This window comes from Engraulis encrasicolus, chromosome 19 (genome assembly GCF_034702125.1).
Source record: "Engraulis encrasicolus isolate BLACKSEA-1 chromosome 19, IST_EnEncr_1.0, whole genome shotgun sequence".
NCBI lineage: Eukaryota > Metazoa > Chordata > Actinopteri > Clupeiformes > Engraulidae > Engraulis > Engraulis encrasicolus.
Window position 1 is genome coordinate 16,722,506 of NC_085875.1, and position 12,506 is coordinate 16,735,011.

A 12,506-nucleotide genomic window follows, 5' to 3' on the forward strand; every position below is an offset into this window, starting at 1 on the left:
TAGACATTGCTCATACAGACATTTAAAGTGCAAGACTGGACAACAGAAGACTTGTAGAGAACATACATTAAGAGGAGGTATTTTGTTGTGCTTTTTCTAAAAGTCCTTTATAGCATTCTGACATAGTAATAGTAGCATTTGAAGAAAATAAATAATTAAAAAAAGGTTTATTAAATACACCAGCAGCAGTATGTGTGTGTGTTTGTATGTGTTTTGTGTGCGTGTGTGTGTGTGTGTGTGTGTGTGTGTGTGTGTGTGTGTGTGTGTGTGTGTGTGTGTGTGTGTGTGTGTGTGTGTGTGTGTGTGTGTGTGTGTGTGTTTAGTGCAGGTAGAAAGTGCGGTGTGCGTCTGTGTGTGTGTACCTGTGTGTGTGTGTGTGTGTGTGTGTGTATGTGTGTGAGTATGAGTTGTGTGTCAGTGTGTGTATGTTTGGGTTTAGTGCAGAAAGTGCAGTGTGCTTGTGTGTGTGTGTGTGTGTGTGTGTGTGTGTGTGTGTGTGTGTGTGTGTGTGTGTGTGTGTGTGTGTGTGCGTGTGTGTGTGTGTGTGTGTGTGTGTGTGTGTGTGTGTGTGTGTGTGTGTGTGTGTGCATGTGTATGTTTTGAGTTAGTGCAGGTTGAAAGTTCAGTCACAGATGTAGTAGTGCAGGTGGAATGTTCAGTCGCAGATATGGTGGTGGGGATGAGGGGGGGAGCGTTGTCAGTGGCCTGGCTGGCTAGAGGCTGACAGTGAAGGGAGAGTGGGTTGAGTGTTCAGTATCTTGATTGCTTGATGCATCGTGCTGCTTGCAAGCCTGGTGGTATGGGAACGGAGGCGCCTGTACCTCTTTCCAGAGGGCAGGAGGCTGAACAGTTTGTGTGCAGGGTGGCTTGTGTCTTTGATGATCATCAGGTATCAAAAGTAACACCCCGTCAACCCGCGGCAGCAAACTTTGGTTCCCCCCTAATTACAGTATTTCTCAATTGGTTTTGTACATTTCTCACAACAGAATAATCATTCTCAGAACTTCTTGTTCAATTGTGACTTCCTGCTGTTATCTGTGCACATGGTAAAATACGTTTCTCATAGGTTTCAGCATTTAGCAAATGCTTTCATCACCATGCAGATGGTTGTGTACAATTCTCAGCTTTTTCGTACATTATCAATTGCTTTTGTCATATCACTCAAAAAGCATTGTCACTGAATACACAAAACTATCTCACTACCCAAAACATTTAGGCCCTATGTCATAGTTTAAGTCTTGACATGCAAAATGACTTACCAAGCTGTCATAATGTGATAAGCACTGTATAATTTCCATTGGATTTTTATCTATAAATGTGATCTGAATTGGTAAATTGCTCAAAGGTAAATATTGACTCTCTCTAATCTAAGGCAATAGAAGAGATAGAGAAAACAGGCATGCAATACAAGGCACTGTACTGCATTATATGACTCTATGCCTCATGTGCCCTTTATAATTACGCTCCACGCAAAATGACAATATTTCCCTAAAATTTCACAAGACAGTAAGTGCACTTTATACAGTATCAGTGTATTGTTTCAAATTTATTTTGCTTTACAGTTCTAGATTTTTTTTCACATGGGCTTGCAAGACAAGTAAAAAGGGATGGTAGAGGGCACATTTTGACACCTCAACCAGAGTTTGCTATTTTTCCTATTTTGCAGTGAGAAAACCTGTCAATAAATAGTCATAGTCTAAATGTATATCTAGGACAATCTTATCTGATCAATGTAATACAAAGTCGAATTTACAACATTTCCCATCCAATCTAAACAACATTTTGCTTCAGAAAAGATCCTCAAGAGTGTACTATTCAATTGACAACATGACAAAGCGATTTGACTAGCTTGTCCATACACGGACCACACCATGACACAATGACTAACCATTCTGCTGGCACTGATAAGTTCATTGACACAAAAACGTGAGTTTTGAGCAAGAGACTCGGTTTTGCAGGTCATCCACGGTGTTTTGCCATTTGTTAAAGCTGTTTTGAGAATGAATATTATGTTTTGCAAATTGCGAGAGAGATTCGAGAAATGTACAAAACCAATTGAGAAATACTGTAAGATATGTTCCCCCATATCAGAACAAACAATATACATGAAATATATGAAATTATGCTTTTAATATTAAACTGTTATTACTAGAAACTTTATAAAAATGTATTTATTAACTCTATATTTTTAACCTAATATTTATCATTCTATTCTTCAATGGCAGCTACATAAAGGTTTAGAGTTAGAGTAGCTTAGCATTTATCAATCAGACAGACAGCCTGAATGACAGCCAAACCAGACTGGGAGATCTAGCTGTGTCAAAATAGCCCATCAAAAGAGTTAGTTCCTCCAGTTAGATCAAAGTAGTTTTTAGACTTCGTCCCCCCTACTGCTTCACAGTGCAATAATGGACATTTATAGAGAAATACAGAAATTCAACCTCATGCCTTCAAAAAGGGGCATCGTGGCCCTACCGTGGCTGATATGGTAGGGCACACGTTTACCACTCGGCCGACCCAGGTTCGATTCCCGGTTCGGGTCCTTTGCTGGTCCTTCCCCATCTCGCTCTCCCAGCTCACTTCCTGTCTCTCCTTCACTATCCTGTCTCACAAAAAACAATAAAGCCCCAAAAATACTTTAAAAAAGGGGCATCGTGGTTCAGTGGCCTAAAGTGCTGTACCATTATACCAGGGGCCTGGTCATGATTCCGACCTGAGATTATTTCCTAATCCATTCCCACTTAACTGTTCACTTCATCCGTTCATTATGAGTCTCCTATCTCAATAAAGGCTGAAAGCCCAAATCTATTAACTCTATTGAAGGCTCTCCTCCTCATCCTCCTCCAAATTGTTTTGTTGTGATTATAGTCGATGGAGGGCAATGAAGTAATCTCAGAATTGCCTTTGAAGTTGATGAACCGCTGCAACGAATAATGGACATTTATAGAGAAATACAGAAATTCAACCTCATGCCTTCAAAAAGGGGCATCGTGGTTCAATGGGCTAAAGTGCTGTACCATTATACCACGGCCCTGGTTATGATTCTGACCTGAGATTATTTCCTAATCCATTCCCACTTAACTGTTCACTTCATCCGCTCATTTTGACTGTCCTATCTCAATAAAGGCTAAACATTACGTAAAGGCTCTCCTCCTGCTCCTCCTCCTCCTCCTCCTCCACCTCCTCCTCCAACTTATTTGTTGTGATTATAGTTGATTGAGGGCAGTTAAGCCATCTCAGAATTGCCTTTGAAGTCGATGAACCGCTGCAACGATGTCAGAAACCTTATTTAACAGTATGAACTTAAAAGGTTCATTAAGCCTGCTACTAATAATATATGAACTGTTTTGTTTTCGAGGCCAACAAATGGTTTATATATTATTTTATGATGGAAAAAACGACAAAGCGTGGCTTTAAGAGACGAGCTGTGTGGCCGGCCGCGCAGAGGCCGCTTGTGTTTCATCTCCCTCCGCTCTTTGTCATCCTTTATTGGCCTTAATTGTATTGATACCATGGCAACCGCAAAGATGGCGGTTGCGGTTCCTAGTGGATGCCTGACGCATGTGTGCGTGTTTGTGTTTGAACGCGTGTTTACTTGTGTTCCTCTAGTCTATGCCTGTTATTGTTTAATGTATGTTTGTCAGTGTGTCAGCCCATTAGCGGATCCCATCTGGAAGGGTTATGTGGTAACTCTTAGACTCACTGCCAAATGATTTCTCCCCCACTGACTGTCTCTCTGACTCTCTGACTATGTGTATCTGTCTCTCTGACTCTGACTATGTGTCTCTGTCTCTCTGTTTCTCTGACTCTCTGTCTCTCTGTTTCTATGTCTGTCTTTCTCTGTCTCTCTGTTTCTATGTCTGTCTTTCTCTGTCTCTCTGTTTCTTTCTGTCTCTCTCTGTCTCTCTGTTTCTTTCTGTCTCTCTCTGTCTCTCTGTTTCTCTCTCTCTCTCTCTCTCTCTCTCTCTCTCTCTCTCTCTCTCTCCATCAGGATCCCGGAGCAGGAGGCGGTGTACAGCCTGTTGAAGCAGGGGGGCCTGTGTCTGGAGGCCCATGGACAGGACAGCCTGGGCCTGGCTGAGTGCAAGGGCTCCGGCTCCAACAGAATACAGGCTCAGGTCAGTCACCAGCACATTACAAACACATTACAAACAGGACTCTGATTCACTTTTTTCATCACCAGCCAAAAATATGCCTAGTAGATGTTAATATGACTTACAAACTACAAGCACATACTTACTAATGGGTCAAAGTGGCTATTATCGGTAAATTTTGGCATATGGTGATTGACGCTAGGGACACATAGCAGGCAAAACGAGTGAAGCGAAGAGAGGCAAACTTTAGCGTTCCATTCTGACAGCTCAACTGTCATCAGGTTGTCATGGAGAATCAAATGGAATTAAACAGTCATGTTGTTGCTTTGATTGGCCGCTGCAGGCGAAATTCCGCTCCTCATTTTCATGATAATAAACTTGGTTGAGTATAATTATGCTTCGCTTCACTCCTGTTCGCTTGCCTTCGCCTCCCTCATAGGAATGAATGGCGAAGTTTGCTTTGATTGGACAAATTCGCATCTATGTTAAACTGTTAAACTCCAACTCCCATTGTCATTGTGACACAGCACTCTACAGCACACAAGTGTTCAGTGCACACTGCACACTGCACACAACAAAATTTATGCTTCAGGCGTGCAAGGGGGCAGCCCCCAATGGCGCCCCAAGGGAGCAGTGCAGCGGGACGGTACCATACTCAAGGTACCTCAGTCATGGAGGAGGATGGGGGAGAGCAATTGTTAATTACTCCCCCCACCAACCTGGCGGGTCGGGAGTCAAACCGGCAACCTTTGGGCTACAAGTTTGGGCTACAAGGGCTACAAGCCCTCACCGCTTACCCATGACTGCCCTTTGTGTCCCTATCGTTAGAGCACTGATTACAATACATTGCGATTGCACACATGATGATGCCTTTTTGGGGGAGCCATGATGACGCATCACTCTAATGCAGTGGTTCTCAACCTTTTTTTCAGGGACCCATGTTTTTACTATAGCTTTGGTGACCCAACCGCGCGAGCGCCTGCACGAGAGGGAGTCACATGATACCCTCTGTTTCCTGCGAAAACTCATTTTAGTTATTTTATTCCTCAATTCATCTTTGTTCAAAAGATAATACATTTTTAATGTTATGTAGCACTTACATTTTGTTGCTTCTACGCAAAAATTAATTCAATGCTTTGTCACTTAAATGCTTTGCTAACATGGGCTATATATGGTATGAAAAATTAAACCCCTTAAAATCAAGAAGGCTTTGCGACCCTCTGTAGATCTTTGGCGACCCATAGGTTGGGTCCCGACCCATAGGTTGGGAACCACTCCTCTAATGCAATGTACCATGAATGGACAGAATGCCCCAAAATGCCACAAACATAATAGGTTCGTTTCACTTTATAGCTCCTTTTAAAATTCACACACTTAACATGGTGTGTATGAGGATGTTTGTTCATGCATGTGTGCATGTACAGTATGTGTGTGGGGTAAGGATGCCATCGAGATGCTGCATTTAAAATGCCTGATATTGACAATATACACACGTTTGACATAGTGGCATAGAACCGCTGCATACCACGTTATGATCTCATTTGTTTTAACTACCTAATCCAAACTAATCAAAAATGTTGGATTTAGCTGTATCTCAAGACCCGTTTCGGATTTGAGCAATGTTTGTGTTAAAAGCAAGTTCAGTTTTGCCAACATAAACGTTAGGCTTTTACTCAGAAATTAGGAAGGTATTCCCACAAGAGATCACAAGTGTGGGAAGGGACTTTGGTAGATAAACAGTATTGAACAGTGATCTTGAATACAGCTGCATGATTCACCATCTAACATTAGTGACAGGTGCAGCTTTTGCTTTTGGACAACAAATTGTTTTAGACCAGCCAAGTTTTTAAATAATTGTTCTTCTCTTCCAATTGTTCTGACTTGCTAAGCTTTGTAGCTTTTGTCGCCAGGGAGTTCTGTTACAGCATTTGTTGTGAAATCGTTCTTTTAAAAAAAATGTTGTCGGATATTCTTTTCTAGCATTTTTGCTGCCATGGTACAGTAGATTCGTCTTTATATCATTTGTTGTTCTGAGCTAGTCCGTAACACCTTCTCACCTGGTTATTCTCCATAATGTTGACAGAAGTGCAGTACCATATCCGGCACTGCTGCAGGGCCTCCAATCACCCCACGTGCCCTTTAGCCAGAGAGTATTCTTTACATCATTTGTTGTTCTGAGCTAGTCCCAACCTTTCAGAGTGTATTGTCACACCGGTGTGACGGGAATGTTCGGGCAGTAAAAGTTCTATAGAACTCTGGGCGTCATACAATACAATTTGGAATTTTTGAATCCTGCATTGTTATAGAGCAAAACCCCACACTCTTAAAGGTTAAAGGTTAACCTCTCCTCTATTCTTCTCTGTCTTCCCCATGGTGCCGTTAACAGAAGTGGACTCTGGTGGAGCCTCATATCCGGCAGGGGGACCTCTGCTTGGCCATTAGCGCCTTCACCCCCGGGTCAAAGGTCAAGATGGAGCCCTGCAACCCTAAAGAGCCCCGACAGGTGAGGCGGTCACCCCACTCACACAACACCGTTCAATTGGTGCTTGGATCTGAGTACTATGGAAGGGGTAATGGTATGGGTTTCTAAATCACAAACTCCATTATGAACTCTGTCAAATTCTTTCAAACTCTAGTTTGTGTAAACTTAGACCAGGGGTGGGGAACCTTTTTCTTTCGGGGGGCCACTTCAAATTCATCCGAGGGCTGCAAAAGTCCTCCGAGGGCCACATTATCAACACAAACCAAGACTTCCCCCCGCTCTTAGGGGCAATATTGAAGGAAGCCCCCTTTAAAACAGTCCCCACCTTCTCTAGGCCCCCTGAATATAACTTAATTGTGTTGCAAAAGTATTTCCTAAGATTCCTTTACAAAATATTTCAGATTTCATGTGAGGCTACATAACATTAAAATCATATCCTGGGCCGGATAAAACGGCCTCAAGGGCCGCAGACGGCCCTCGAGACATAGGTTCCCCCACCCCTGACTTAGACCAACCCCTAATATAAATAGTTCTGGCAGGTGAGGGAGGGTCAGCCCACCACAACACATACCTTACTCACTTGCAGCGCTGCATAAAGTACAAGTATTCTTACTGATGTAATTACAACAATAGGTACATGATCTTACATAGTGTATACACCAGTTATAACACTGTGCTGAGTGAGATGGAGTACAACAGTACTGACACATATATTTCACACATTCTGTAATTCTGTATTGCTGTTGTTTACGTCCTCTTGTGGAAGTCACTCAGGACAAAAGCATTTTCGAAATGTAATGCAAGCAACTCTAAACAACCCTGATGGCTGAGGAGGAGCACTGCATCACACCACAGGGCCGCTGACAGCTTTTTCTGGGCCCAGGACAAAGTCATCTGAAAGGGACCCCGACCCAATACATAGATTGGAATGGAAACCCAATTCTGGACCCCCCTCATGTTCCATTGTGCTCGGGATTCATGTCAGAAACAACCACTAAAGTTCTAATTGCCCTGGCTAGTTTCTGTGTATTATCTGCTTGTTCCATTGCGCTTTGGTGGTGTGATGGAATGGGCAATGGAGTCGCATTTCTGACTTTAAAAAAAATCCCTTTTACAAGCTATTTGTCTATTTATTTTGTGTAAATCTTAACCAACCCTGAAGAGCAAGGAGGACCAGGTGAGGGTCAGCCCCATCCCACTGCATTCCGCTTCGCCAGCCTTTTACTGTTTGTTCCATCGCGATCAGGACTCGGGAGAGAAACAATATACCCAAATTTCCTAGATGCCTAGAGATGCCTTCGTTATTCGCTTACTTGTTCCATTCTGCTTGGGTCTGAGTATTACAGAATGGGCAATGAAGAAAGGGTTCTGACTTACAAAATCTCACTTATAAATGTTAATCTAATCGTCTCTAGTCTGATTTGTGATTAGTCATTTAGACCAAACATAAAGAGCACAGACAGGTGATTGGCACCACACCATTTAGCCGGAGTCCTCTGTTTGTTCCATCGGGGCACAGGGGAAAAACAATAACCACATTTCAACATGCCCAGACTCCTTTTTTCATTATTACTTTGCTTGTTAAATTGGGATTTGGACTTCTTGGGGGGGTATAATGGAATGGGCAATGAAGGATGGCTTCATTTTGGCTTCGTTTTTGTAAACCTAAACCATTTGTGTGGTTCTCTTCTAAGGGAGGCCTCCTGTTGGTAAGTGGTGCATTATAATGTTACAGTACTGCTCCTGCACTGTTTGCCAAGTAATAAGTGGCGTCCCATTTCCAGTGGGAGGGAGCCTCCATATTTGTTACGGGCCAGGCCACGCACGCTATTTGGCTAGACTATTCTACTGTAGGTGCATTACAGTGTATGTAATGAGTTGAATTTATATGATTCTATCCCAGTGGCGGAACAATTGCACACAGGGCCCCAGGGCAAAACAGTTTAAGGGCCCCCCATACGGCCTTCCAAGGTCAGAATAGGGCCTCCATCACCAATACAAGACTGCCCTGGGCCCTGGGGCAAATGCCCTACTCGCCACACCTATAGCTCTGCCCCCTGGTTCTTTCCCAGTGGGGGTATCTCATTAGCCAGAGCTAATAATACTCCATTACGATATGCCATATAATGGGTGCAATTTTCATGGTCTTGTTTTATTGGGGGCCTCTTGTAATGCAGTGTGGTCCTGTTTTTTTTTACCCCCAGTAGCAGCAGCAGTACTGGAGGATAGCTTACACAGGGCCGGATTAATGCACAGGCTAGATATGGCTGCAGCCTAGGGCCCCTCACCTGCCAGGGGCCCCCTGATTGGACAAAAGTGAAAAATTGCAGAATTGGGACAAGATGCAATATTGAAAAATTGATCCACCATGTTGAGAACAGTTTGCAGACATGTTATCCTGAACTTCTAGCTCGTAATTATGACATTGTCATAACTAAGTATTTCACTCGAACATAGTCAATGGGCGGCTCCGACAAAATAGAACTTTTCTCTAATTGCTATCCGACATCCGCGAATGTCCGCGGACATCGGCGCCAGTGTGCGGGCTGGGGTCCTATTGAAAACAATGGAATCGAACTTTTGCGGAGCAGTGCTGAGCACTTTGTCGGAGCCAATGTGCGGAAGCCCTAATACTGCTCCTAATACTGTAGGAGCGGGAAAGGATCTGCACACTGCTTGCAAAAGACTTAATTTATTAGGAGCAACGTTTTGATCATAGATCTTCTTCAGGCATCTCCTTCAAGATGAAGAAGATCTATGATCGAAACGTTGCTCCTAATAAATTAAGTATTTTGCAAGCAGTGTGCAGATCCTTTCCCTCTCCTATATGTGACAATTTTTTGATTCGGCACCTGCTGATGCTTTTTTGCTGGATGTGCGCACTTTCCACTACACCATGTTTTTTTTACTCCCAGTAGCAGCAACTGCAGGATAGCGTATGTACAGGTTTGGAATATTTGACAGCAAAACTCTGGAATGGAAAGCCAAAGCTAGCTCCGGAGTGTGTCCCCCGGGACATGTCGTCATGCTCACCTCGTGTCAGATCTGTGTGAGACGAGAGAGTGCGGAGAGCTGACAGCCCAATTACTCAAAGATGACACTCAGGTCATGCTGTGCTGCCTGCTGGAGATGCACACCTCCATGACTTCCAGACAGAACACACACACACACACACACACACACACACACACACACACACACACACACACACACACACACACACACACACACACACATGCGCACACACACACGTGTGCACACACACAGGCAAGCAGGCACACACATGAACGTGCAAATGCACACACACACACACACACACACACACACACACACACACACACACACACACACACACACACACACACACACACACACACACACACAGCCACTATGGCATGCACACACACACACAGGGAAGGCACGCATGTGCACACATACACACACACACACACACACAGGCACGTACTATGCACACAGGCATGTAAGCGCAGTGCATACATGTACACATGCACACACGTGTACAAGTGTGCGCACACACACACACACATAGACACACACACACACACACACACACACACACACACACACACACACACACACACACACACACACACACACACACACACACACACACACACACACACACACACACATTTTCACACACACACTCAACTATCCCTAAATCTCCCACCCATCACCCTGACACCCGTCCCTAAATTAGGAATCCCCCTGGCCAACACATCTTCGTCATTTTGTTCTTCCTCTTTCTTTTCGTCCTCTTTCTTTTCGTCTTTTTTCCCTCTCTCCGCCATATTTCTCCCATCCGTCAGCAAGAGAGAGAGAGCCTCCTCCTCCTCATCTCTCTGCTGGATTTGGGTGTGTGTGTGTGTGTGTGTGTGTGTGTGTGTGTGTGTGTGTGTGTGTGTGTGTGTGTGTGTGTGTGTGTGTGGATGTGTGTGTGTGTGTGTGTGTGTGTGTGTGTGGTGTGTGTGTGTGTGTGGATGTGTGTGTGTGTGTGTGTGTGTGTGTGTGTGTGTGTGTGTGTGTGTGTGTGTGTGTGTGTGTGCGTGTGTTGGTGTGTGTATTTGTGTGTGTGTGTGTGTGTGTGTGTGTGTGGTGTGTGTGTGTGTGTGTGTGTCAGTGTGTGTGTGTGTGCATGTATGTGCTCGTGTGTGTGTATGTGCATATGGTTGCGCACATTTGTGTGATTTGTTGTGTGCATATGAGAGAGAGAGAGAGAGAGAGAGAGAGAGAGAGAGAGAGAGAGAGAGAGAGAGAGAGAGAGAGAGAGAGAGAGAGAGAGAGAGAGATTTCATTTGTGTGTGTTTGTGTGTATTGTTGTTGGAGTGAATGAGCATAGCATACGTAAGTCCAGAATTGTCTCCGTCTTCCCTGGGGCACTCAGAATGCTCATATACAGTATATCACAAAAGTGAGTACACCCCTCACAGTTTTTGCAGATTTTTGTGAGTATATCTTTTCATAGGAAAGCATTACAGAAATTTCAGTTTGACACAATGATTAGTGACGTATAAAAAACATATGTAACCACTTGAATTTCTTGATCTCTCAGAAAAAAACTAAATACAGTCATTAATGTTTGAACATGTACTCACAAAAGTGAGTACACCCCAGATTAAAATCGGTTAGAGAAGGGGCTCGAATTTGGCTCGAATTTAATTTACCCAGATTTTAATCAGGGGTGTACTCACTTTTGTGAGTACATGTTCAAGCATTAATGGCTGTATTTTGTTTTTTCTGAGTGAAAAAGAAATTGAAGTGGTTAAATATGTTATTAAAAGGTTACTAATCATTGTGTCAAAGTTAAATTTCTGCAATGCTTTCCTATGAAAAGATATACTCACAGATCTGCAAAAACTGTGAGGAGTGTACTCACTTTCATGATATACTGTAGGGCCAACCAGCCATCTAAACCCCAAGCCAAGAAACTCCATATTTCCCACAGTAGACCATGATGTTCTGCTGCATTGCCCCCCAATGGGCTGCCTGTCACGTTACAAAGGGTGCCTTTAGGGGTGGGAACATTTTGGGAAAATCTCTATAGTGAGGATAGTATCAATCAGGGAAGTCGACAAGGAGGGACAAATGGGTCAGTTTTCCCGGGTCCAGGGAGATGTGGGGCCCATAATTGGGTCCTCGTCATTACACTGAATGCATTGGGTGGGGGGCCCTTTCAGAGCACTTTGTCCTGGGCCTGGCCAAAGTTGTCAGCGCCCCCCCATGGTATCAATGTTTAAGTGAGGATGCTATTTGATTGCACAGAGGACCTAGCATCAATTTTCCCACATGGTCCTTCAGGGCAGCTTTATCTGCTGTATTGCCCTCCAGTGGTATGCCCATCACATTGCAAAGGGTGTCTTTAGGGGTGGGAAAAGTTTGAACGAACCTATGGCCAGGGCCAGATTAATGCATATGGCTGCAGCCTAGGGCCCCCCACCTGCCAGGGGCCCCCTGATTGGCCAAAGTGAAAAATGGCAAAATTGTGACAAGATGCAATGCTGGAAAATGAATATGTCGTGTTGAGTACAGTTAATAGACAAGCTATTTTGGGGCTTAATACAGTTAAAATCGTTGGCTGGGGTTTATAAAGGTGGTAAAGTGTCTTATTTTGCAAGTTAAGCGTTATTTTGCTTTTAAGACAAGTTAAAAGAGGGAATATGTCGCTAAGCTAGTGAAAGTCAATGGATCCGTGTAGCATTATAGCCTGCTATACAGGTCCATTGACTTTCACTAGCTTAGCGACATATTCTCTCTTTTAACTTGTATTAAAGCAAGACAACGCTTAACATGAAAAATAAGACACTTTACCACCTTTATAAACCCCAGTCAACGATTTTAACTGTATTAAGCCCCCAAATAGTGGCATACCCCTTTAATTGACACTATCTATGTAAATTTGTCTCGAAATT

General features: G+C 43.7%; 1 protein-coding gene across 1 annotated transcript in view; it reads left to right on the top strand.

Annotated features, from left to right (window-relative positions):
* The window catches only part of galnt16 (UDP-N-acetyl-alpha-D-galactosamine:polypeptide N-acetylgalactosaminyltransferase 16), a 111,021-nt gene that overhangs the window by 85,834 nt on the left and 12,681 nt on the right, over window positions 1–12,506 (top strand). Inside the window, exons 13-14 of the mRNA XM_063183704.1 lie at window positions 3,992–4,118; window positions 6,481–6,597. Coding sequence (XP_063039774.1) covers window positions 3,992–4,118; window positions 6,481–6,597 — 244 coding nt within the window. The remainder of the gene's footprint in view (window positions 1–3,991; window positions 4,119–6,480; window positions 6,598–12,506) is intronic.